The sequence below is a fragment of the Mustela erminea genome, chromosome 14 (assembly GCF_009829155.1).
Source record: "Mustela erminea isolate mMusErm1 chromosome 14, mMusErm1.Pri, whole genome shotgun sequence".
Classification (NCBI taxonomy): Eukaryota; Metazoa; Chordata; class Mammalia; order Carnivora; family Mustelidae; genus Mustela; species Mustela erminea.
In genome coordinates, this window is record NC_045627.1 from 38942913 (window position 1) to 38970405 (window position 27493).

Genomic DNA, 27493 nt, shown 5'->3' on the forward strand with positions numbered 1-27493 from the left:
GTGCAACTAAATCCAATTTCTTAATATGCCAATTAATTTTATGGCTTTACATAAGATCAAGAGACAGTTTTTTTTTCTTGTTCTCTTTAGAAATGGTTATCATCAACAATTCTTAATGGAACCAGTAAAATCAACAAAAGGAAGAGAAAAGACAGAGTGACCTAGGTCAACGATTGGCCAACTTTTTATGTCAAGGGCCAAACGGTGAACATTTTAGGCTTTCTAGCCAGTCTGTCACAACTATTTTATCTCTGAGGTTGTAGCACAGGAGTGGCCGTAAACAAATGAAAACACAGTTGTGGTCCAATAAAACCTCACAGAAGCAGAAGCCTCCTTTGGCCCATGAGCTTCATTTGCCAATCCCTGACCTTAGTGGACCTCAGCCTTCCCAGTGCATCAGAATCAGGTGGGGAGCATTTATAAAATGCCAATAGGTAGATAACAGGCCCAGAGATTCTTTGTTTCTTACTGCTCCTCTGGTGATTCTAATTTGCAATCAGGATTGAGAACCATAGTTTAGGGATTGACTGTTTGTAACCCCTCAGATTTCAAGGAATTCTCCTAGCTATTTTCAGTGGCAATTTTTACCACATACTTCTCAGATTTTAACATGATACTAACACCACTTAGGAATTGGGAATATCAACAGGAATAGTTTATTGAAGAAAAAAAAAAAATGGAACCTCAGAGACCTAACTCTATCTGACCTCCACCTTCATTGGCCTTATCCAGGTAAGTCTCTGACCTTGCCCTCCTGTTCTCATCTCTCCAACACTAGTGGGAAGGATGGTTATCAATGGTGGAACTTACCAGGATGGGTTCTGTTCTCCTCTAAGTGAAACAGAAGCAGAGTGGTGAGAATGGAAGTCATTCATCTCTTTTCTAAAAGTACTGTTTATTAAATGTGAGATGCTTACTGGCAACTGAAAGATGGACCAGAGGAAAGTCCTTACCTCCCAAATGGGTGGACTCTCCAATATTTCACTTGTGAATATAAAAACCAAGTCCAGGAATCCCAGTATTTTAGTCTTTATTTTAGTCTTTAAACTAAGAACTGAATTGCCAGGAAAATGTGTCTCAGTTGGAGAAACCATTGTTAAAATGAAGAGTAGTCTTCAAATCACTCCATGGCTTTTTTCCAATTCTCCTCAAGGGATGGGACTCACTTCTCAGCAGTAGAACAAGGCTTTCTTTCTCTTGCTTTGTGATATCCAAACTTTTGGAAGCAAGGATGAGACACATCTGCCACACTGTCATCTCAGAGACTGAGAGCCGTGGTGTCACTCAAAACCAGGAAGGGATCACCTCTTTCTCATAACTCTACTTTCTCCTCTTCTGCACAGATACAGGCTGCCCGTTGGCTATTCATAAAGGGTCGGCAGCCCAGGGTCCATACGGTATTGAACACAGTATCAGCCAGAGAATCACAGGCTACTTGAAAAAGATGAAGAGAGATAAAAGGTTAACATACAAGACTACCCCAAGTAGTTTGAGTAATTTTAAGAAGCAATGTAATTCCAAGGATGACATGATACCTGGAGGAAAGTAAATGCAGTAATCCAAATACAGAATTAAAAAGAAAAACATACATGAAAGAGAAGCTTTTTCATAAGCTTCTATTCAATCTAGTAAAGCAGAATATACTTTGGGATACCCTTCTTTTATGGGCCTCCAGGTCAAAATTATGCTTAGCAATCAGAAGCTCCCATACCACTATGCTCACACCATGGAAACCCTATCATTTTTGCAGAATACTCCCTAAATAACTCTACCGTGTTTCCAATAACTTTCTGTTCAAGTGTGGGATGAGTAACAATTCACTCATTGGAAAAACATGTATGTTGGTCAATAATTCTCTTAGGCATCAGGAACACAAAGACCAAAGAGATCCCAATCCAAGTACTCACAGTTTGGACAAAGAGGAGGACAAGATGGATAGGTAAACAAATGGTCACACTACACCATTATGGAAGTGACATCAAGGTTGTATGGGAACCCAGAGAAAGAGTCTCTCTCTCTTGGGGTAAGAGTTATTAGGGAAGGCATCTCAGAACACCTTCCATTAGAATTTTGATAGGAATTATAGTGAATCTGTAGATTGTTTTGGGTAGTATGCACATTGTAAGAATATTAATTCTTTTAATCCATGATCACTGAATATCTTTCCATTTATTTCTGTCATTCTCAGTTCTCCCGTCAGTGTCTTATAGTTTTCAATGCACAGGTCTTTCACCTCCTTGGTTAAATTTATTCCTGGGTATTTTATTCATTTGATGCAATTGTAAATGAAAAAATTTAAAATATCTCTCTCTGATAATTCATTATTAGTGTATCGAAACAAAACTGATTTTGTATATTAATCTTGTATCCTGCGACTTACTGAATTTATTAATTCTAACAATTTTTTGGTGGAGTCTTTAGGGTTTTGCATATATGATATTATGTCATCTGCAAAATAGTGATAATGTTACATCTTCCATTTCAATTTGAATGTCTTTTATTTCTTCTTTTGTCTAATTGCTCTGGCTAGAATATTTCTAATACTATGTTAAATAAAAGTGGTGAAAGTGAGCTTTCTTGTCTTATTCCTAATCTTAGAGGGAAAGCTTTCAGCTTCTCTCCATTAAGCATGATGTTAACTGTGGGCTTGTCATGTGTGGCCTTTATTATGTTGAGATATATTCCCCCTATAACCTATTGTGTTTGAGAGTTTTCATCACAAATGTATATTGAATTTCATTAAAATGCTTTTTCTGCATCTATTGAAATGACTGTATGATATTTATCCTTCATTTTGTTAATGTGTTGCTTCACATTGTCTGGTTTGCTCATGTTGAAACATCCTTGCATTCCCTTGAATAAATCCCACTTTATTATGATGTCTGAATCCTTTTAATGTATTGTTGAATTAGGTCTGCTACAATTCTGTTGATGGTTTTTGCATGTATGTTCATCAGGGATATTGACCTCTAATTTTCTCTTCCTGTGGTGTCTTTGTCTAGTTTGGGTATCAGGGTAAATGCTGGCCTCATAAAGTGAATTTGGAAGTGTTGTGTCCTCTTCTGTTTTTTTGGAAGAGTTTGAGAAGGATTGGTATTGATTTTTTTTTAAGATCTTATTTATTTATTTGACAGACAAGTAGGCAGAGAGGCAGGCAGAGCGAGAGAGGGAGGAGGCAGGCTCCCTGCAGAGCACAGAGCCTGATTGCGGGGCTTGATCCCAGGACCCTGGGATCATGACCTGAGCTGAAGGAACAGGCTTTAACCTACTGAGCCACCCAGGTGCCCCGGTATTAATTTTTTTAAATGATGAAGCTATTTAAATGGATGATTAATTCTTCTTTAATGTTGAAGCCACTTTAAAAAATTCATCTTGTTCATTTGTTGGGAGATTTTTAATGGCTGATTCAATCACACTACAATAATCAGTCTATTCAGATTCTATTTTTCATTATCCAGTCTCTGTAGGTTGTGTGTTTCTAGGAATTTACCCATTTCTCCTCTGTTGTCCAACTTGTGACATATAATTATTCATAGTAGTCTCTTGTGATCCTTTGTATTTCTGTGGTATCAGTTGTAATGTCTCCTCTTCAATTTCTGATTTTATTTCTTTGAGTTCTCTCTCTTTTATTCTTAGTGAGTCTAGCTACAGGTTTGCCTATTTGTTCACCTTTTAAAAAAGAGCTCCTAATTTCATTTATCTCTTCTATTGTTATTTTAGCCTTCATTTCATTTATTTCTGCTCTGATCTTTGTTATTCCCTTTCTTTCACTAACTTTGGGTTCCATCGCTTTTATTTTTCTATTTCCTTGAGGAGTAAAGCTAGAGTTTGTTCAAGATCTTTCTTTTTTTCTTGATATAGGTATTTATGGCTATGAATTTCCCTCTTAGAACTGTTTTTTGCTGCATCTCATAAGTTTAAGAATGTTGTATTTTCATTTTCATTTGTCTCAATATATTTTAAAAAGATTTGTTTATTTTAGAGAAAGAGCAGGGGGAGAAGCAGAGGAATGACTCTCAAGCAGACTCCCACTGAATATGGAACCCAAAGCAGGGGCTCAGTCCTCACAACCCTGAGATACATGATCTAGTCAAAATCAAGAGAAGCCTTGGGCGCCTGGGTGGCTCAGTTGGTTGGACGACTGCCTTCGCTCAGGTCATGATCCTGGAATCACGGGATCAAGGTCCCACATTGGGCTCCCAGCTCCATGGGGAGTCTGCTTCTCCCTCTGACCTTCTCCTCGCTCATGTTCTCTCTCACTGTCTCTCTCTCAAATAAATAAATAAAATCTTTAAAAAAAAATCAAAAGAAGCCTTGATTACAAAGCCTTCTTACAAATGACACCAAAAGTAGAAGCAACAAAAGAAAAAAATAGATAAATTGGACTTAATCAGAATGTAAAACTTCTGCTTTACAAGTAATTTCATCAAGAATGTAAAAACAAGGGCGCCTGGGTGGCTCAGTGGGTTAAGCCGCTGCCTTCGGCTCAGGTCATGATCTCAGGGTCCTGGGATCGAGTCCTGCATGGGGCTCTCTGCTCTGCAGGGAGCATGCTTCTCTCTCTCTCTGCCTGCCTGCCTGCCTCTCCATCTACTTGTGATCTCTGTCAAAAAAATAAATAAAATCTTAAAAAAAAAAAAAGACTGTAAAAACAAGGAATGCCTGGGTGGCTCAGTCGGTTCAGTCACTGCCTTCAGCTCAGGTCATGGTCCCAGGGTCCTAGGATTGAGTCCCACATCAGGCTCCTTGCTCAACAGGGAGCCTGCTTCTCTCTCTGCCTCTGCCTACCACTCTGCCTGCTTCTGCTCTCTCTCTCTCTGACAAGTAAATAAATAAATAAAATCTTTAAAAAAAAAAAAAGAATGTAAAAACAAAAACAAAAACACAAAATGAGAGAAATATTAGTGAAATCTACATTCAATAAGAGACATATGTCCAGAATATATAAAGAGCCCTTACAATTCAATAAAAAGACAAGAAACCCAATTTAAGAAGAGGCAAAGATCTGGGGCACCTGGGTGGCTCAGTGGGTTAAGCCTCTGCCTTCAGCTCAGGTCATGATCCCAGGGTCCTGGGATCCAGCTCCGCATCGGGCTCTCTGCTCAGTAGGGAGCCTGCTTCCTTCTCTCTCTGCCTACCTCTCTGCCTACTTGTGATCTCTGTCAAATAAATAAATAAAATCTTTAAAAAAAAAAAAAAAAAAGAATGCTCCAAGCAGAAAGCTATAGTCCATCAACTCAAGGAGTTTGGAATGGCAGAAGTCAGGAGAGAAATCCCAAATAAGCACTATGATGCTGGAGAGGTAGGATAGGGCCAGATCAGAAAAGGCTACATATATCATATGGGTTTGGATTTAATCCCAAGGAAGAGGAACCAATTGAAGAACTTACACAGAGGGTAAAAATGACTGGATTCATGTGGTACAAAAATATATCTGGTCCCTATGGGGAAAATAGATTGGATGGGACCCAGAGATTAGATTAACTTGCAGTAACCAGGCAAGTGGTATGTCAAAGAGATATTTAGGAAAAAGAATCAATAGAATGTTGCTTAGAGGAAGTAACTTGACCTGACCCTAGATTAGAAACAAGTACTTACTCACCTTTTGTCAGTACGGATAGAGTAATACTCCTTTTTATGGGGCCTAATTAATTATTCATATATTCAAGCCTTCACACATTCCCTTTAGGACTACACTCCAGACATTAATCTATGAAAACAATACAAGATTCTTTCTACTGCTGACTTTCTCAGTGGCATGAGGCCAGCTCCTTAGAAGCTTAAATGTCGAACTTTGCCATCTAAAACTACATAATACTAAAACCTGGATGTAATGCTCTGGCTTTGGAAACTAAATGATTAAAGCTTTTCCTAAGGTGAATTAGGGAAAAGAAATTACACAATCAGTGCTAGAAACTTAGTAGCTAAGCAGTTGTTTAAAAATAATTATCCTCAAGAATACACAGGGCTTTACATAGAAAGGATAGGTTTTTAAAAATTCTTTGCCCAATTGAGAACAAAATAAGGAAAAAAGGGCTTAAACCAAACCAAGCGGTCCTATACAGAATAACTCCTGATATGGAAAATTATTTAATCGTGGAATGAATAGCCAAAGCCAGTTGGGCAACTCTTTCTCCGGTCTTAAAGGATAGATTTTTATATCTCTGGGAAGACTTTGGTGTGGCCCTGTCCATCAGGAGTGGGGCCAGCAGCTCCTGGGCAGGGAAGCAAGAACCCTAGTGAAGGAATGCCCAGAATCTTCCTTCACCCTTCTTATGTTTGTCACAGTGTTCTAGAAAGAAAGTTCGGTGAGCTGTAATGGTCTCTTTGTGGAAAGGGGCTCTGGATACATTCCTGTATGAACACAGGAGCCGATCTCCCTGCCCACCAGCAGACGCCCTTAAGATACCTACCTTCCACATTGGAGACAAAGCCCAGGCTCCGCTTCAGGTCAGAGCAGATCGAGTGGAGACACCATCGGAATTTGGCATCACAGCGATACTTATTGGCACCACAAGTGTCATAACAGACGTCCAGCTGGTTGCAGCACTTGGTCATTGCTGGGATGCCCAAGTCCATCTGGGGAAAAGTGAAGGAAGAAAATGCCACGTTCAGACCAAGGACCTGAGGCAACCTTGCCCTCCTTGTTATGAACTAGCCAGCCCTCAAATTCCTGTTACACATTCAGATCCTTTCCGAAAGACCAGACACTTGAGAGAATCCATCCGGGTGACAGTGACAGGATGTTAAGTTTTAATCATGGCTTAGTTTTAGTTTATCAACTCTGAACAGTTCGTTTTCCTCTTTTTCCTTTAACTGTAGTAATTTTCAAATTTGCAGGTCACTGCAGTGATAAAAATAGAGATCAGAAGGTTGGTGAAGAAGGCAGAGCTGCAGGACCTCTGAATTCAACCAAAAGCAATGTCGTATGAGATTATGCTTGAGCAAAGCATCCGAAGGCTCAGAGGTATGAAAAATTAAGCCTCCATTCGTCAAGAGGTCACCAGCATTTATTAGGGACCCATCCCACACTTTTTTAAAAGTGTGTGTATGTGTCAGGGAGCAGGGTGGGGCCTAGAACGCGTGGCTCCTGACCGAGGGCAGACTGCGGTCAATGGTGAGATCTAAAACACACACGGACATGTACTAAGCATCCTATAAACAGTTGCAAATGTTGTGGCATAAACTGAGCAACAAGGTTCATTGAATGCCACATCTAGAGTCTGATAACTTTACATGGTTTTTTGTGGGTTTTTTTGGAGAAGCTTATCAGGGATGAAGGTAGACTTTGGGTGTAGCAGGTAAAAGAAAGGAGAACAAATCATATATGAGCAAATCATATGTGAGCAAGTCAGTTTGTTTAGTCTTTCAAGGGCTTAGCAAAGATGTATTTGCTTGTGTTTTTTATTACTTTTACTTAGAGAGAAAGGCGAGTTGGTGGAGGGCCCTGACTTCCAAAGTAACTGGTAAGAATTGATAAGATTCTGATAAAGGCAAGACACGATAGAATGAATGATTGCAGAGAGTGACGGTTCTGTGGTTCTGTGAAATAGTTTGGATCAGGGGCGTCTAGACATGGAACAGCATCTTACAATCTTCCGTGGTTCTTTGATCATAGAGTCTTGGACCTGAGGGGAGACTGTGAAAATCTGGGTTCATGGTATGGGTGGGGAGTGATTGATTAAGCAGTTATATAGATCCTTTCCACCTTAAATGGTCCATTATTTGAACTTTTACTCCAAGGCCACCTAAGGGCAGACCTAAGGGCAGAATATGGACATTGGCTGTTTAAAATGCCCTTCTGAGAGAAAGAAAAAAAAACAACAACTAGATGGTTACATGAAGAGGTAATGTCACTCATTAGACAAGGCAACAGCCTGGGCTGTGCATTTCTGGGCAGATTCCTATCATCTGATTCCTTCCATTTACTTACACTTCATGCTTCCAACTAAACATATACCCCAGCAGAGGTAATTGAAATTCAGTGAGTATTGTTGCTATCATTCAAGTCAACTAAATTGGAAATACTTGAACTAGTTCTAAACAATACTTGTACCAATAAACCAAATGACATTGCTCCCAAATAAAGTGCCTACTGTTGTTGAAAACTACCTCTGGCTCTGGAGCCAAGATATGTAATATGAAGACAGTTTGGGGATAAAGAAGGGACATAGTTTACCTCCTTTGTCAGGCAAAGGAGGCTGCAGGAGGCCAATGGTTCCAAGACTTCACGCCCATCCTGGGGTAAGAGGCTGAGAGAGGATGTATAGGAAAAATACAGGATCGGGGCAGTGTCAGTAGGAATCTGGTTCATGCTACCACCGTGTCCCCTGTGTCTTCACCCACCCGGTGCCAGCCATCCACGTCTCGTTACTAAGCATTAACATCCATACCGAGTTCCTAGAACAAAGGTTCTACAGAAAAACAGTGATGGGGAGGGGGAGGTTCAAGAACGAGGAAGGGGAAAAATTTGTTCACAAGTCAAGCCTTGCTGAGCAGTAATGTGTCCATCTGAATAATTTCCATCCACTTGTACATTTCTATAGCGAGTTTGAATACTGCTTCCATAGCTACTAAATTGGTGTCAAGTATAAGAGCCAAAAAAAGAGATTTTCTCTAATATAAATAATATTTGAAAAGATTTCCTTTCCTCTGTCTCCGTATGTGTGTTGTTGATTGTGGACAAGGCTGGGCCTATGGCCATGCGGGTTGTGCAATGTGCAAAAGCATCCTATCAAAGGGGACAGCTCCCCACAAGATATCATGGATTTGTTCATTTCTTAAGGAAACATGTCTAGGCAGGGTGCCTGAGTGGTGTAGTCAGCTCAGTGTCTGACTCTTGGTTTGGCTCAGGTTTGTTATCTCAGGGTCGTGGGATGCAGCCTTTTGCTGGGCTCTGTGCTCAGCAGAAGCCTGCTACAAGATTCTCTCTCCCTCTCCCTATGTTCCTCCCCTCCCTCTCTCATGATCTCTCTCTCAAATAAATAAATAAATCTATAAAAAAGAAAGAAAGAAAAGAAAGAAAGAAAGAAAGAAAGAAAGAAAGAAGAAAGAAAGAAAGAAAGAAAAAAAGAAACAGAAAGATGGATGGGGCACCTGGGTGGCTCAGTGGGTTAAGCCTCTGCCTTCGGCTCAGGTCATGATCTCAGGGTCCTAGGATCGAGCCCCGCATCGGGCTCTCTGCTCAGCAGGGAGCCTGCTTCCCCCCTCTCTCTCTGCCTGCCTCTCTGCCTACTTGTGATCTCTCTCTGTCAATAAATAAATAAAATCTTTTAAAAAAGAAAGAAAGAAAGAGAAAGAAAAATGTCTAGTCATGGCAAATTTCCTCTTCTAACAATTAGTATATTAGGATAAATTTTCTGACAAATGGAAGAGGAAAGGAGACATTTTCCCAATTTGCACAAAACGCCACATTGGTGGGCAACATTTTTTTTTTTAAAGATTTTCTTTATTTATTTGAGAGAGAGCACCAGCAGAGGGAGTACTATCCAGAGGGAGAAGGAGAGGCAGACTCTCCGCTGAGCAGGGAACCAGATGAGGGTCTCAGTCCCAGGACCCGGAGATCATGAACCTGAGCTGAAGGCAGAGGCTTAAACGACTAAGCCACCCATGTGCCCCAGGGGGCAGCATTTTTGATAGAAGAATAAACATTATGCTGCTTAGAAAACTATTACAAAGTAAAATCTTTTGAATCAGCCAAAAAGTGAAATTTCTGCCTGATTAAGGCAGAATTCAAATCATAGCTTAGGATGTAAAATCTCTCCACCTCCATTTTACATCAACTCCTCTTTTTTGAAGTAAACAGATAAAGGGGGCCTCCAAGAGGTCTTAAAATCAATCAGTTTATTATTTGTTTTCAGGAGAGGCCAGTAGTTTGAGAAATGGCCAGTCGCATGAAGAGAAATGTTTAGCCAGTGCCTAGGTGGGGTTTGCCTGGGGGCTGGATGCTTGTATGTGGGTGGGTATGTGTAAGATTTCCTGTGATCTTAATACTCTTTTTTTTTAAGATTTTATTTATTATTTGACAGAGAGAGATCAACAAGTAGGCAGAGAGGCAGGCAGAGAGTGAGAGAGGGAAGCAGGGCTCCCCGCTGAGCAGAGAGCCCGATGGCGGGACTCGATCCCAGGACCCTGAGATCATGACCTGAGCTGAAGGCAGCGAGCGGCTTAACCCACTGAGCCACCCATGTTGCCCCTGATCTTAATACTCTTAATAGCTGATCTGATGGTACCAGCATGAAATCAAACCACTTGCAAAAGGTCCTTTGCTGCTCAGTGCCAATGACTCCAGCACATCACAGGAAAGTCTCACTGAATCTACATAAGTCAGACTTGTTAGATTTCATAGGAAGTTTTGTTTGAGCCCTTAAAATTTGGCTTATACTTGCAGTGGTGATTTTCAAGTTCATTACACAAGGTCTTATCTGAGGGACAGCTGCCTCTGATAAGAGGAAATCAGATACATTCTTTGAAAAATTATCTCTTTTACTCTGTGTCCAGTTTTTTTGAAGACTTATTTACTTATTTGTCAGAGAGAGAGAGAACACAAGGAGAGACAGTGGCAGTCAGAGGGAGAAGCAGGCTTCCCTGCTGAGGCGGGACTCAATCCCAGGACCTTCAGATCATGACCTGAGCCAAAAGCAGATGCCTAACTGACTAAGTCACCCAGGCATCCCTCCAATTTAAAACAATTTTACTGCTCAACTATATTCCATAAATGATCATGCCCATCAGGGATAACTCATTGACTTCCCTTCATTAAAACCAATCAACTAAGAAAATAATGATGGTGGTACATACACTTTCTGGTACCTTAAGACCAGGAAATAGGAGCTGCAGCCGTTGGGCTCCTGAGGCTTGTAGCCGGGTCCTGGGCATGGGTGCCTTTCCTAGCAGGAGAAAGAGAGGAAAAAAGCAGGGAGAAATATTTAGAAATTAAGCATTTGGGGAACATTCATCGAATAAAAAATTATCTAAAATCATATTCAATTTTTCCTTTAAAAAGTCATCATTCCTCACCAGATAGTCACATCCCAGTTATGGTGGTAATGATGGTGATAATATGATAATGTCATAAAAGGGTAATATTTTCAGCCTGGTTTGGTGTTTTTCCTCCTAATCTCTAAGAATTTTATGAGCCATTCATCTACTAACAATTCTCATGTTTTGTTTTATTTTTTATTTTCTAATTTTCATTTTTTATTCTTTTATTTAAAATCAGTTAATTAACATATAGTATATTATCAGTCTCAGAGGTAGAAGTCAGTGATTCAGCAGTTGCGTATAACATCCAGTGCTCATTATTACATCACGTGTCCTCCTTAATGCCCATCACCCTTGTTACCCCATCCCTCCACTCCCATCCCCTCCAGCAACCTCAGTTTGCTTCCTGTAGTTGAGAGTCTCTTACGGTTTGACTCCTTCTCTTATTTAGTCTTGTTTGATTTTTCCCTACCTTCCCCAATGATCCTCTGTTTTGTTTTTTAAATTCCACATGTAAGTGAAATCATATGATATTTGTCTTTCTCTGACTGGCTTATTTTACTTAGCATAATATCTTCTAGTTCTGTACTACTTCATTGTAAATGGTAAGATTTCAATTTTGATGGCTGAGTAATATTTCCATTGTGTATATGTACCATAACCTCTTTATCCATTCATCTGTTGATGGATATCGGGGCTCTTCCATAGTTTGACTATTGTGGACATTGCTGCTATAGAACATTGGGGTGCATTGCCCCTTTGAATCACTAGGTTTATATCCTTTGGATTAATACCTAGTACTAGCAATTGGGTCATAGGGTAGCTCTATTTTTAACTTTTTGAGGAAAGTCATACTGTTTTCCAAAGTGGTTGCACCAGATTGCATTCCACCCAACAGTGGCAGTTGAGTGTGATGGAGTTCAAGTTTTAAAGCATTGTAGTCTAAAAATATGCAGGGAATAATCCAATCTTTGGTACCATTGAGAACTGACTTGTGACCCAGTAATGTGATCTATTCTGGAGCATGTTCCATGTGCACTCAAGAAGAAAGTATATTCTGTTGCTTTAGGATGGAATGCTCGGAATATATCTATGAAGTCCATCTGTCCAGTGTGTCATTCCAAGTCCTTGTTTCCTTGTGGATTCTGCTTAGATGATCTGTCATTGCTGTGAGTAGGGTGTTAAAGTCCCCTACTATTATTGTATTATTATCAATGCATTCCTTTAATTTTGTTATTAATTGGTATAATTGGTTTCTCCCAAGTTAGGAGCATACAGTTCCAGACTTCAAGCTCTAGTACAAGTACAAGTACAGACTCTGGTACTTTAAGGTACTGGCACAAGAAACAGACACATAGATCAAGGGAACAGAATAGAGAGCCCAGAAATTGACCCTCAACTCTATAGTCAACTAATTCTCAACAAAGCAGAAAAGAATATCCAATGGTCAAAGACAGTCTTTCAAACAAATTGCGTTGGGAAAATTGGACAGCTACATGTAGAAGAATGAAACTGGACCATTTTCTTATACCATATAAAAACAAACTTAAAATGGATGAAAGACCTAAATGTGAGACTGGAATCCATCAAAATCCTAGAGGAGAACACAGGCAGCACTTCTGTGACCTCGGCAGCAGCAACTTCATGCTAGACATGTCTTCAAAAGGCAAAAGAAACAAGAGCAAAATGAACTATTGGGACTTCATCAAGAACTTCATCAAGAACAACCTACAGAAGGGGAGAAGATATTTGCAAATGTCTTATCAGATAAAGGGCTAATATCTAAAACCTAGAAAGAACTTATCAAACTCAACACCCGAAAAATAAATAATCCAGTCAAAAAATGGAGAGAAGGGGCACCTGGGTGGCTCAGTGGGTTAAAGCCTCTGCCTTCAGCTCAGGTCATGATCTCAGGGTTCTGGGGTTGAGCCCTGCATCAGGTTCTCTGCTCAGTGGTGAGCCTGCTTCTTCCTCTCTCCCTCTCTGCCTGCCTACTTGTGATCTCTGTCTGTCAAATAAATAAATAAAATCTTTAAAAAAAAGAAAAAGAAATGGAGAAAAGACATGAACAGATATTTCTCCAAAGAAGACATACAAATGGCCAACAGACACATGAAAAAAATGTTCAACATCACTTGCCATCAGGGAAATGCAAATCAAAACCACAATTCACACCAGTCAGAATGGCTAAAAATTAACAAGTTAGGAATGACAGATGTTGTCAAGGATGAAGAGCAGAATACATATATATGAAGGTTAAAGAGCATCCTAGTAAAGAAAGAATGGGTCAACAGAAGATTAAAGAAGATTTTTTTAAATTCATGGAAACAAATGAAAATTAAAACACAACAGTTCAGAACGTTTGGGATACAGCAAGTGTGGTCCTAAGAGGGAAGTATTTAACAATACAATGCCTTTCTCTAATGTTTCTTAAGTGCGTGACTTTGGAGATCAGGTACATGGCAAAATGGAACTAAACTCAAGGTGTAGTGGGGCACCTGGTTGACTCAGTCAGTTAAACATCTGACTCATGATTTCAGCTCAGGTCACAATCTCAGGGTCATGAGATTGAGTCCCACGTCAGGCTCCATGCCCAGTGGGGAGTCTGCTTGAGATTCTTTTTCTTTCCTTCTGCCCTTCCCCCAGCTTGTGCTCATGCTCTCTCTCTCACTAAAATGAATGGGTAAATTTTTAAAAACAAAATAGAATAGGGGCGCTTGGGTGACTCAGTCAGTTAAGCATCCGCCTGCAGCTCAGGTGATGTTCCCAGGGTCCTGGCATTGAGCCTCTTGTTGGGCTTCCCTGCTCAGTGGGAAGCCTGCTTCTCCCTCTCCCTCTTCCTCTGCTGTTCCCCCTGCTTGTGCTGTCTCTCTCTCTTAAATAAATAAATAAATAAAAGTAAATCTCCTCCATCCACTGTAAGACAAAGCAGAACATTGCCTGATCACATGCTTAACAAATCAGAACTTTAGCAGTACCTCAAATTTTTTTTGGAATAACTTGAGAAAATTTTGCAAGGTTCATAAATGTAAGCAAAGCATTGTTGATCAAAGAGCAAAGAAAACATCACCAGGCAGTATTTGAAGCTTTGTATCATAGAACTAAGCTGAAACAATCTGACAGGCTTATAATTTCTTGGTTTCTGCTACATGGCTTTTGAGTTATTTTATAATCTTGCAGTTCTGTAGAGAGAAGCTTTGTCAATGTTATCAATGGTAGTCATCATAGGTAAAGAGAATCTTGCAGGACGGTCCTGGCAATGAGTATTTTTGTTCTGTTATCCAGATAAGGAAAATGGGACTAAGGGGAGTGTAATTTATCTAAGTTGTGTGCCAAGTGGGGGAAATGGCATATAAATCCAGATTTCTTGATTTATGTCTCCAAAGCCCATGTCCTTCCATTCCACTACATTCCTTTGCCTTTTTCTAGGAAATGCAAGACAGAGGAAAAGACTAAGGAAATCAGCTAAGAATTAATCTTCAGAGTGAAGCACATAGTATTTCTTTCATCATTATTTTCTTTTACCTTCTCCTACAAGGTATTTCATTTTTAATTATTTGATATTATGAAATATTTCAAAATTGAAGAAAAACTTCAGAGAAACAATACCATGTACCCATTACACAAACATAATTAATGTTAACATAGCCAAACTTGCTATCCATATTTTTTGTTTAATTAAATGTTACAAATACAGTTGAAGCCCCCCTTTACACTCCCTTGTTTTAATTTTTAGATACTAAGTCTCTGCTTTAAAGCCCTCCCTCCTTCTTCTTTTTTTTGACTATTCTTGACCTATTGTCTTATAATTAAATTTTAGAGTCAACTTAGTAAATTCTGCAAGAGATAGTGCAGGATTTTGATTGAAAATACATTGACTTTATAGATTATTCTGTAGACAACTGACTTTTCTTAGAATATTCTATCTCCCCAGACATGGGCATAATATGATTTTCTATTTACTTGGGTCTTCCTTCATGTCCTTCAATAGAGTATTATAACTTTCACCATGCATTTATTCTGTTCCCCACATAGTGTATTATTCAGATGCTTAAACTAAATAGAGTATATCATAATCCAGAATTAAGGATCATAAGTCTCATATGGCAAATCTGCACTTTTCTGGAACCCAGGATGCTTCTAACCTTCTGCTCTACCAGCCCTAGAATGCAACTCTCGTGGCTCAAGATGGAGCTTCTGGTACCACATACATACTACAAGCAGCAGGATAAAAAGAGGAGGTAGAAGGGTCACAGCCCCCACTCTTTAATAAACACACTCCAGGAGTACCTGGGTGGCTTATTTGGTTAAGCAGCTGCCTTTGGCTCAGGTCATGATCCTGGAGTTCCAGGATCAAGTCCCTCATGGGGCTCCCTACTCAGCGGGGAGTCTGATTCTCCCTCTGATCCTCCCCCTTCTGGTGCTCTCTCTCTCTCTCATTCTTGCTTTCATATAAATACATAAATAAAATCTTAAAAAAAATAAAAATAAACACACTCCACAATGGTACACACATGACTTTCTCTTATTTCCTTTTGGCCGAACTTAATCAAACAGCAATACCTAGTTGCAAAAGTGGGCTAGGAATTTAAGTCTTTTTTCAATGTAGGAATTCGTGAGCCCAGCTTAAAATTGGGGAGGAGGGAACTTATTACTATAGAAAAGGGGAAGATAATAGGAGACACGAAGCAGTCTCTGCCACAATCTGTTTGGTATTTGTTTCTCTGGTAGGACGTGTATATGAGATCACGGTTCAAGATGGCTCCCAGTGATCCCGTCTCTTGGTGTCCATGCCCTCATGTGTTGTCCCAGGGTTGGTCTAAACGCTGTAGAGAATATGGCAGAAGTGGAGGTATGTTTCTTCCAAGATGAGCCTATCTATCAGCACTAGACAATCACTAATCAACTTTCTGTCTCTGTAAATTTGCCTATTCTGGACATTTCACATAAATGAAATCATACAATATGTGACCTTTTCTGTCTGCTTCTTTCACTGAGTATCATGTTTTCAAGGTTCATCAATGTTGTAGCTATGGATCAGTATTTCATTTCTCTTTGTTGTCAGTAAATATAATGCGCATTGAGGTTTTCCCCACTTTTTGGTGATTATAAAAAATGCTACTACAAAAATTTTTTTGTGTGGACAATGTGTTTTCATTTCCCCAGAGGATTAAAACTTCTGGGTCAGATGCTAACTCTGTTTTACATTTTGAGGAGCTACTAGACTATTTTCCAAAGTGGTGGCACAGTTTTACATTCTCTGCAGCAATGTGTAAGTGTTCTAATTTCTCCACATCCTCTCCCCACTTGTTATAATCTTTTCGATTAAAGACATCCTAGTGAGTGTAAAGTGGTATTCATGGTCATTTTTATTTGCATTTCCCTAATAACTAATAATGTTGTTCATCTTCTCCTGTGCTTATTGGCCACACACATGTCTTCTTTGCAAATACTTTCTTCCATTCTGTGGCTTGTCTCTTCACTTTCTTGATGGTATTCTTTGAATAGCCAAAGCTTTTCATTTTCATGAAGTCTGTCTACTTTCTTTCTTTTAAGGTGAAATTCACATTTTCATCTTAAAGAATACAGTTCAGCATTCAGGACATTCATAATGTTGTGCAACCATTGTCTCTTTCTACTTCCAGAACATTTCATCACCCTCCTAAGGAGACCAAATGCCCATTAAACATATTCTCTCCTCCTCCCAACCCCTGACAACCACTCATCTGCTTTGTCTCTAGGGATTTACCTATTCTGGATATTTGAATAAATGGAATCACACAATATGTTACATTTTGTCACTGCCTTCTTTCACTTAACATAATATTTTCATGGCTTATCTGTGTTGTAGGATATATCAGTACTTTGTTCTTTTTATGACTGAATACCATTCCATTCTCTGGTTATACCACAATTTGTTTATTCATCTATCCATTGATGGACATTTTGGTTGTTTTTATTTCTTGGCTATTGTGAAGAGTGCTGCTGAGAACACTAGTATGCAAGTATTTGTTTAAATATCTGTTTTCAATTCTTTTGGGGACATATACCTAAGGAGTGGAATTGCTGGGTCATATAGTAAGGCAATGCTGAACTTTTTGAGAAATTATCCAACTATGTTCTTCAACAACTACACCATTTTACGTTCCCACCTTCACTGCACAAGGATTCCAATTTCTTCATGTCCTCACAGTTTCACTGCACTGTATCTAGGTGTGGATTATATACTCTTCTCCTGATTGGAATGATCCAAAGGCCTGGTTTCCTACACATCTGGATAATTCACAGCCACTGTCTGAATGTTTTCCTTTCCTCATTCTCTCCAATTTCTCCTCCTGGGCCTCATATTATTGAATGATAAATCTTCTTTTTTTTTTTTTAAGATTTTATTTATTTATTTGACAGACAGAGGTCACAAGTAGGCAGAGAGGCAGGCAGAGAGAGAGGAGGAAGCAGGCTTCCTGCTGAGCAGAGAGCCCGATGTGGGGCTCAATCCCATGACCCTGAGATCATGACCTGAGCCAAAGGCAGAGGCTTTAACTCACTGAGCCACCCAGGTGCCCATGATAAATCTTCTTAACACTATCCTTTATATATTTTAACTTCTCTTTTACATTTTCCATCTTTTTCTCTGTCTCTGTATTGAATTTTGTCTAGCTCATCAAGTCCATTTTTCATTTCACTAAAATTCTCTCTAGGTTCACTAATCTGCTATTTAATCCATCCACTGAGTTTTTTTCTTTCAGTGACTATAATTTTCTTGGAATCCTATTTGATCCTTCTTTTAAATCTGTATATTCATTTTCACTGAATTCTGGGTTTTTAAAAATTATGTTTTTAGTCCTTCTTTTATTTCTTTAATAATTTCAAATATTCGGGTGCCTGGGTGGCTCAGTGGGTTAAGCCGCTGCCTTCGGCTCAGGTCATGATCTCAGGGTCCTGGGATCGAGGCCCGCATCGGACTCTCTGCTCAGCAGGGAGCCTGCTTCCCTCTCTCTCTCTCTGCCTACCTTTCCATCTACTTGTGATTTCTCTCTGTCAAATAAATAAATAAAATCTTTAAAAAAATAATAATAATTTCAAATATTCTTGTTATATTATTTTATGGTTTCCAGTCTTTGGGATGCTAAATCAGTTTTTAGTGTCTCCTGCATCTCCCTCATATTGGATTATTTTTTCACATGGTGTGTAATATTTTAGAAAGACTTCAGCTTCAGAAGAAGCCCCTCTTTGTATGAGTATTAAAAGTCATTCCTCCCCTCCTAGAGTCTACATATGTTTCTGACTAAAAACTCCAAGGTTTTTATCATCAGCCCCCACTCACCCTTGTGGCACTGCTGTTCCCCTCCAACTGGAACATATAGGTTTCCCTTTATGCCACTCTAGCCTGAGAGTGTATTTTTTAAAAATGCTTTCTTTTCACCCAACATTACTTATTTGTAATGGAGAGGAACTGTGATTATTGGTGGAGCCTACCAGTCCACCAGTAACCCCTACATGACTTTTCAAAGTTCTTGAGAAATGTAACCTACACTGATAAAGTACCAACCTACGATGTGTGTGCACGTGTGTGTGTGTGTGTGTGTGTGTGTGTCTGTAAGAGAGAATTACCAGGAGTTGGGGAATGGGTAAAATGTATTAAATAATGTTAGCAATCAAATTATACATATGAATATAATCACACTATGCCATAGATTAAATGTGAATTGTCTCATCTCTTGTAGGTGAGATGATTATGGCGATTTTATTTTTTTTTTTTTTGAATTGTTCTTTTACAAATGTCCCACACATACGAGCTTTATAGAAATTAGGGGGGAGATTTTTTCATGAAGAAACAAATGTGTAAATTTTGTGATAAAACTTATCTCTTTAATAATTTTGTTGATTAAGAGCTTTTGCAACAGATGCAGTGCAGTTTCCTGGGTTACCCTCTGCCTTTTTGCACTTGATGACTCACAGAAGATAAAATTCTAATAAACCAGTTTGAAATCTAATGGAACTCCAACTCCAGACACTTCCTACCTGTCCTGCTATGATGATTTTTTTTTTTTTTTTTTTTTTTTTTTACACTTAATAGTTCATGATAGCTGTAGGAATTCCACTTAGGAATGAAGCTTGAGAGAAAAGTTCTAAGAAAAAAGGCAATGGTTTGAATCTGGGCAGAAATCATTTACTATATTCTCAACTTATAGTTTGAGCTATTTTGAGTTGCATTGAGTCTTCGCAGTTTGATGTTTTGAGTCTAAGCATCGATAATGTACTATGTCCACAGATTAATTTTATTTTCTGGTGTTGGTTATTTACAGGAGTGGGAGGTTGACCACTTGATCCTCTCATGCAGGGGTTGGCAAACAATGGCCTGAGACCAGCCCATTGCCCGTTTTTGTATAGCCTGCCAGCTAAAAATTCTTCTCATAGTTTTGAATGGTTGTGGAGGGGTAGTCAAAACAAGGATAATATTTTGTGTCATGTGAAAATTATATGAAGCTCAAATTTTAGTGTCCATAAAAATGTTTAATTGGAGCACAGCCACAGTCATTCATTACATTTTAGCTATGGTTGCTTTCACAGAAAACAAACCAGCAGAAGGTTGTTATAATTGTGATGTGAGGATGGATTGTTAAGCAAGATACAACATGGAGAAGCCACGAAGATAAAGACTGACAGGCTTGATCTCCTGAAAATGAAAAACCTTCTGAACAAAGTGAAACACCATAAAACACGTCAGACACTTAACAGACAAATGAGGGAGACGGAGGAGAAGGGTTAGCCACGGAACCAGAGTTCTGCCACAGGCACGCACACTGCCTCCCAGATTCAACCTTTCTTTCCTTTCAGTTCAAGTCACTGAAAGGAACAGTAAAAATGTCTGGGCTTTACCACCCAGGTCAAGGGTTCTGTCTTCCCTGGGAGGGTGTGTCCCTTCTCCCCACCCAGCTGGCTCTTGCAGCAGCTGTGCTTCACTAGAAATCTTCTAAAGAACCAAAGTACTTTATTTGGAATGTATATCCTTCCGGGGCGCCTGGATGGCTCAGTCATTAAGTGTCCTACTCTTCATTTTGGCTCAGATCATGATCTCAGGGCCCTAGGATGAGCCCCACATTGGGCTCCACACTCAGCAGGGAATCTGCTTGAAATTCTCTCGGCCTCGCCCTCCGCCCCTCCCCCGTTCATGCACGGTCTCAAGTGTGCATGCTCTCTTGCAAAGAAATAAATCAATCTTTAAAAAAAAAAAAAAAAGTATATCCTTCCAGAAACACTCAACTATAGCATGAGGAGCACATCAAGGGAACAAAGCAGAACTATGACAGTTTTACTGAAGCAATAAACTCTATTTCAGTCACTAAAACAGATTACATTACTGCAGGAGGGAGGATGACCAACTTGTCCTGGTTTGCCTGGGACTGTCCTTGTGTTAGTACTGGCGATCCACATCCCCGGAATCCCCACCCCCACCCTGACTCTTCTCTCTCCGTCACCAGCACACCAGGACAGTTGGTCACCCCAGCACAAGAACAATCTTTGCCTCTAAACCAGTGGCTGTTTCCTTTTCTCAGGCTATGGATCCCCTTAGGAATCGGATGCAGGCTGTGAATCCCTTCCCTGGGAAAAATACACAAACTCACCGGTTCCTAAGATTTTGCTGTAGATTTCACACATAAAAAAGCCCTCTTGAAAAAACAAGTCTGATATTTAGAGATATGCTTTCTAGAACTAAACCCAAGAAGAAATTCACCATGAGGTCCTTTTATTAAAGTATGAATGTGGACAGTATCTTCCACCAGGCTTTACGAGACACAGAAAGTCTGGACCAGATGCTCTCATCTAGAGACCTTTATAAAGGCACAGAACACTTAAATTATCATGCAATGATTTCTTCCAGAAGCTGAGAGGGTATTGTCCAGCCACTGGGGTTTCTGTGTTTTAAAATTTTATTTTGAAAGAGAACGGGAAGAATCCGAATACATAGTTAACCTCTTCATCAGACCATCTTCCTCATCACGCTTATAAAATTTGTTCGGTATCTGGCATGCTCCATACATAGCACTAATTCTTTAAATATATTATCTTTAATTGTTCTAACAACCTGTGGGTTGTAAGGTAGGTGTTATTAACACTATTTGTCAACGTGACTCAACAAAAGTTGAGTTAGGTAACTTGCCCAAGGTCCCCGCGGGCAATGGAATTCCCGCACCCCCACCCACAGTTCAAACCCATGATTTTTCCATTACTAGTGATTTCTCAAAGTCTGGTTCAAGAACCACCTGTGCAGTTCCAGAATATAGCAGTTGGGTTACATCTGTTATTGATTCCTGCTGAATCTCATTGTATTTATAGCCCGATCCTTGGCAATTACAGATTTTGTGTGTTGACATGAAAATAAGCTGCTATAGATCTAAGAAGTCGGGAAACCAACGTTGACACAATGTTGTAGGACACAAATACGCCTTCTCTGTCAGAACAACCCATGGGCTGAAGTTCTCCAAGAATGACCTCCTAAAATAGCGCTCCATACCTTGACTGCACTTGGTAATCACCTGGAAAACATTAAAAGTACTGAGGTCTCCCACCCACGGAGATTCGGATTACATTGGTTTGGGCTGCAGGAGTTTCGAAAGCTCCCAGGTGCTTGCTAAGTGCAGGGCTTTCTAAGATAGAAAACTACAGTTTTAAGTAGTGACTAAGTACCTATCAAATAGAAATTTTTTCTTACAGGCTAATTGTTGCTAGATTATTTCTTCTGACAAAAGATTGCAGCCTTCAAAGCAGATTTTTTTTTTCCCCTCTCTCTCAGAAGTGTGGTCTCCGGACCCCCAGCATCAGAATCACCTGGGAACTCTTAGAAATGCAAATTCTCTGGCTTGATCCCTGACCTCCCGCCCTACCCAATCAGAAACATGGGGGATGGTGGCGGGCGGGGGGAGGGTCGGGGCAGCAGTCTTTTTTAAACAAGCCCACCGAATGATTCAAAGCATACGGGAGTTTGAGAACCACTGCTTTACACTTTATCTTAGCCAAAAGGCCGAGAAGGTATGAGAACCACTGTTTTAAAGCGAGAAGCACAAGAAGTGTATCACAAAGCAAACTGCGAAAGGACAGAGACCCAGTTAATTATTAGGCATTATCTGTTCCAAGGACTGCTAGATTCACAGTCAACCTGAGAGGATATTTCGTACCGTTTGGCCACATTTACCAGGTTCTCGGCTCCACTGAGTTCCAAAGGTAATAAGGCTTAACCCCGTATTTCCTACGTGTTTTTCAGGCCCCTCCTTACGGGCTCTGCTTTCAGAGTGGAGTTATTTGCCTTCTTGATGTTGACTATCCCCCATCCCCCACCCCCGACTGCTGACCCTGCCGAGGTAGAGGCTTACAACCAAATTTTGCTGAAATCTTTTCATGCTCTTTTGCTAGAGAAGGAAGAAGGTATGATTCTTGTTTTCCTAAAAAAAAAATTCCTGTGGTTATGTCTTTGCCAAAGCACACACCTGAATCTCTGACTGCCTCTAGGCAGGAAAACAGCACCCGTGTTTATTCAATAGGCGAAGTGAGTTAACCCCCTTCCTCCGCCATTGATACAGATTGGGTGAGCACAGTCCAGTGACAAGGCTGCCTTGCGTGTGTCCAACCCACCTTGGACAAGGAGGGGGCCAGTGGTCCAGGGGGTCCTAGCACAGACAACTTTCTACCCTAAGGGATCATCTCAAAGATGATGCAGCTCCTTTGTTCACCATAACCCTATGTGGTTAAAACGTGTGTCCTGCGAGACTTGGTTCTGCTGCAAGGATGACCCCTTGTCTCTGAGTCACTTGTGGTTCGTCAGGAAGTGATGTCCCTGGCTCGAAGGTAGAAGGGAGTGAGCCAGACGGAAGGGGTGAGTCCAGCAATTAAGCAGGTTTTTTGAGTCTCTTTCTCTCTCTCTCGAAGCTGCGTTTTATCTGTTAAGTGTTTGGAGAAAATATTTCTCAAATGGTTTCCTGCTAAGCTAGCCTGACTCACTCTTTTCATCCAATCTCCTGATGAAATATTTGATAAACTAAAGCATAAAATGTATGCTACGTGAAACTGCGTATCTTTCGAAAACATGCTCGGCTGCATTTAAAGTTATCCCCACCTCCCAGCTGCGAGGTCCAGGGCCCCACTCTCTGCTGACCTTCCAAGACTTCCGGTGCAGAAAAGGGAGACCTGACACCAGGGACGACGCCTGGCAGCCACATGGACCCCCTGGTGCCCAGGTCCGCTCTTTACAACTCAGGCAACGTAGAACTCCTTCCCGTTCACAACTGTACATCGGACGCCAGGCCTGAGGGACAGTGTGAGGCCTGCTCGGGGCCTGTCCTATGGTGGGCAGAGAGGGCTGGCAGCAAGCCCTCCCTACCCCCTGCAGGCCTGCCCTCGATGACTGAGGCAACAGCAGCAGGGACCGCCCTCCTGGGAGGGTCAGACACACTGAGGCACTTCAGAGACTGACAGAGCTGGAAAGAAGGTGCAAACTGCATGAGGGAGAAAGGAGACTCCATCTCCAAGCTTAGCACAGCGTGACTGAGGAGGCTGTTTCACCGGCTGGTGGAATTTTCTCCAAATGTTCATCTCAGTGTTAATCCCTAGGAACTCCTCCCAGAGACCCCTCATCTCCCCCCCTCACCACCACCCTCCGGCCTCCTCTTCCTCAGAATTGGCCTCACAACAAATTCATTAAAATGGCCCCAGGGAACCAGGCTCCCTGGAGTAAATTTGTTAGAAAAAATACAGGAAGCTCAGTGAAATTTGTATTTCAGACAAACAAGCAATAATTTGTCAGCGTGAGGGGGTTCCAAATATTTCAAATACGTTAACAAATTATTGGTTGTTTATTTGAAAATCAAATTTCACCGGGAGTCCTGTGTGTGTATTTGTTGAGTCTGGCAGGCCGACTTAGGAGGGGGCTGACAAGGAGAAGAGCATGACAGACGGGGTGCCCACTCCAGCTGTCCGCAGTCCACCAGGAGAAGCCATGTGTGCACTCACCATATCGGCATCGGTACTGACAGACTCCATTTTTCCCTCCCAGCAGCTCCAGAAAGGAATCAAAGTAGCTGTTGACAGACTCAAAGCTGCCCCTGATGTGCCGAAGGCCCCAGTCTGAATAGGACTCCTCAGCCTCGGGGCTGCTGTCACTCTGAGCCAGGCCACCCTCCAGGACAAGCCACAGGATCAAGAAGCCGGTGGCCAGCTTCATCCTGAAGCCAGGTAGGTACTGAGGTCTTTCCTCAAACCCCAGCCAGCGTCCCAGGAAGTCCAGGTCCGCGGCCTGCTGGCCAGATGTCAAGCAGGACTGGGAAGGGGATTATCTCAAACACTCAATCTGTGTGTTCCCCAGAGGTGGACTTTAAACACAGCTATGGAGGTTGGGATGAGATCAGGGCAATTAGAAAGGGCAAAGGCTAGCCAGTGGGAGGGCCTGTCTGAGGGATGGCCAGTGAGCGAGAACACTTCAAAGTGGATTCCACAGGCCGGGAGCAGGGAGATGTTGGCCGCTTGCAGGAGCCATGAGCAGTGGAGCAACCGGAATTCTGCCCCCAGCCGGCTTGTTAACCTACTGATCAGCTTTGAGGTTGGTCCTTCAGGGCTTGCTAGCTGCTTGACACAAGAGCTTGTCCCCAGGTCTCTGCCACCCCGGAGTCAGTCACCTGTGCATGGTCTCTAGGGAGATTTGGCAGGATGTCCTGAGGGCTCAGGAAACCCCCAGTGACTGTGGGCTAACAGTGTCACCTGTACCAACGGTCAGTGGTCTGTTAGTGTGCTCTGAGTGTGCATGAACTGGGCTTTCGGATTTGGGACCCCAGCTTCTGCCTTGGTCCTTTCTTGGCTCTTAGACTCCATCCTCAGAATCCGGCAGAGCTCCTAAGTACAGCCACCCTGGTGCTGGGACATTTGTGCCTCTTTTCGTCCTGCAGTGTTTTTTCCACTTGGGGTCTGAGGCCTACAGATTGCCCAGAGATGGTGTTGAGGGAACTCTGCTCTCCTGTTGTTTTTATTCGGAGCTGCTTAGAAGTTAGGGAGCTATCAGAAAGAGTATTTGAAATTTTAGGCTTTAGGACCTTTGACTGGGGTCCAGTGTTGGGCATCGCTTTCGTACTTTGCTTTTAGTCATAGGAAGAAATAAATTCCATCCATGAGATCACTATTCTAGATAAATGATACCTTTAGGAACAGAATGAGTCATTCAGGTGCTCTCTCAGAAGTCTGGAAAACTCCGTAGGAAATAATGAATTACATTTATCTTAGAGAAGAAATCTATTTGTCTAGACACTCCGACTCCAGAAAGGGCAATGGTTAAAAAATACTTTGGATGAACAAAAATGCCACCAGTAATTTGAAGCTCCTGCATTTTCCAAACCACTGTTTCACATCAATTCTGTGAAGCAGGGTAGACATCATTCCCATCTGCGAGATGACCCACGTGAGCTAGGAAGGCAAAAGGACTCCGTTTTGGACAGGTTGTTGCTGGTAAAGGGGCATCAGAGCGAGGGTCAAGTACATGATTTGTGGGGCCTGGTCAAAATGGAAGTGAGAAGCTGCGTTTTAAAAAGCGGGAAAAAAGTGCACCAAAGGAACTCAAATATAAAGCTTTTCCTTTTAAAAGGTCTTATTACTCGTAAAATATCCTGGGATAATACTGATAACTGAGTAACAATATAAACTTGCAAATTACAAAAATACTTTCAGAGTCATAATTTTGCATACTACAGAATACGCTGCTTTAATAATATGTGCTGTCTTCACTGATCATAAGTTTTTTCTGACTTTTCTACAAATACGTTTACTAGCTCATCAAGATTTACACTCCTATTAGCTTTATTTTCAATTCATATCATCGAAAGCAATGTCAGTTGATCCTGGCAAATGCAAGCTTACAAATAGTATCTGATAAGTTTTAATTTTGAGAAGGATCTTTGTGCTGATGCAACTGTTACTGGAACTAATGATAGTATTTTCCCCTATTTCTTGATACCATAAAATTTTTATTTTTGTGATAAAATATGCATAATATTTGCCATTCTAACCATTTTAAAATGTAGCATTAAGCCCAATAAGTACATTCAGTGTTGTTCTGCCATCATCGCTGCCCATTTCCAGAACTTTTTCATCATCCCAAATTGAAACTCCATACATATTAAACAGTAATTCCCCATTGGACTCTTCCCCCAGCATCTGGCAGCCACTATTCTAATTTCTGTCTGTAGTAATTTGCCTATTCTAGCACCTCATAGAAGTGGAATCATACACTTGTCCTTTTTATGTCTGCTAGTTCCACTTAACATAATGTTTTCAAGGTTCATCCATGTTATACTATCAATACCTCATTATTATGAATAATACTGTTGGGAATATTGGTATAAACATACTTGTTCAAGTCTCTGCTTCCGATTCTTTGGGGAACATAACTACAACTGGATTTGCTAGATCATGTGGTAATTTTATGTTAAACTTTTCAAGGAGCCATCAGACTATTTTCCACGGTGGCTGCACCATTTCTATTCCCCCAGCTGTGCACACAGGTTCCAATTTCTCCACATCCTCACCTACAACTGATTATTTTCCTTTTAATTTCTTTCTTTCTTCCTTCCTTTCTTTTTTTTCTTTAACAGTAGCCACCCTACTGGGTGCAAGATAATGTCTCATTGTTCTAGATCTACATTCTCCAGTGATGAGTGATATTGAGCATCTTTTCATGTACTTATTGGTTATTTGTTTATCATCTTTGGAGAAATGTCTACTCAAGTCCCTCTTTGCCCAGTTCTTTTCCCCCAGCTTTACTGAGATACAACTGATGTAATATTCTGTGAACCTAAGATATAGATCATGTTGACTTGATACACTTAAATATCATGAAGTGATTACTTCAACAGCATTAATTAACCTCCCTCACCTTGCTTAATTACAATGTCATCTTTGTGGTAAGAATAATTTAACACCAATTTTCTTAGCAACTTTCAAGTATGCAATACAATATTGTTAACTCTAGTCACTGCACTGTACATTATATCCCTAGAACTTTTGTCTTGTAATTAGATGCTTGTGCCCTTTTACCAATATCTCTTCAATTACCCCAACCCCTAACCTCTGGCAACCACTTCTCAACTCTATTTCTCTAAGTTCTGCTTTTTTTTGGAATCCACATAAAATAGTGATACCACACAGTATTTGCCTTTCTCTGTCTGATTCATACCACTGAATGTAATGCCCTCAAGTTCCATCCATGTTGTCACAAATAGCAAGGTTTCCTTTTTTCATGGTTGAGTAATATTCCTCTCTCTGTGTGTGTGTGTGTGTGTGTGTGTGTGTGTGTGTGTGTGTGTGTGTGACATTTTCTTTATCCGATCCCTGTAGACAGACAGGTTATTTCCATACATTTGCTAGTGTGAATAATGCTACACTGAACATGGGAGCGTAGATCTTTTCAAGATTCTGATTACATTTCCTTTGGATATATAACCCAGAAATGAAATTGCTGGATCATATGATAATT

The 27493-nt window shown here is 40.7% G+C and overlaps 1 protein-coding gene across 3 annotated transcripts; it reads right to left on the reverse strand.

Annotated features, from left to right (window-relative positions):
* Window positions 1-1013: 1013 nt before the first annotated feature.
* On the reverse strand, window positions 1014-24355 carry PLA2G12B (phospholipase A2 group XIIB). 3 transcript variants are annotated; one of them, XM_032313611.1, is made up of 4 exons: window positions 23989-24355; window positions 10813-10889; window positions 6414-6579; window positions 1014-1434 (listed from the first exon to the last, which is right to left on the reverse strand). In XM_032313611.1, the coding sequence occupies exons 1-4, from the start codon at window positions 24197-24199 to the stop codon at window positions 1313-1315; spliced, it is 576 nt and encodes a 191-aa protein (XP_032169502.1). In that variant the 5' UTR covers window positions 24200-24355; the 3' UTR covers window positions 1014-1312. The 3 variants fall into 3 exon arrangements, with proteins under 3 accessions (XP_032169502.1, XP_032169501.1, XP_032169500.1); XM_032313610.1 differs by having other exon boundaries at window positions 1014-1431; window positions 10801-10889; XM_032313609.1 differs by having other exon boundaries at window positions 10801-10889; window positions 23989-24354.
* Between the last annotated feature and the right edge of the window lie 3138 nt (window positions 24356-27493).

Excerpts from the sequence above, each read along its gene's own strand:
- PLA2G12B (XM_032313609.1), bottom strand. The coding sequence starts at position 24,199 with ATGAAGCTGGCCACCGGCTTCTTGATCCTGTGGCTTGTCCTGGAGGGT. Across the intron at positions 6,580-10,800 it reads GTCTTAAGGTACCAGAAAGT|ATGGACTTGGGCATCCCAGC; the intron begins GTATGTACCACC and ends ACTTTTCCCCAG. Across the intron at positions 1,435-6,413 it reads CTTTGTCTCCAATGTGGAAG|TAGCCTGTGATTCTCTGGCT; the intron begins GTAGGTATCTTA and ends ATCTTTTTCAAG.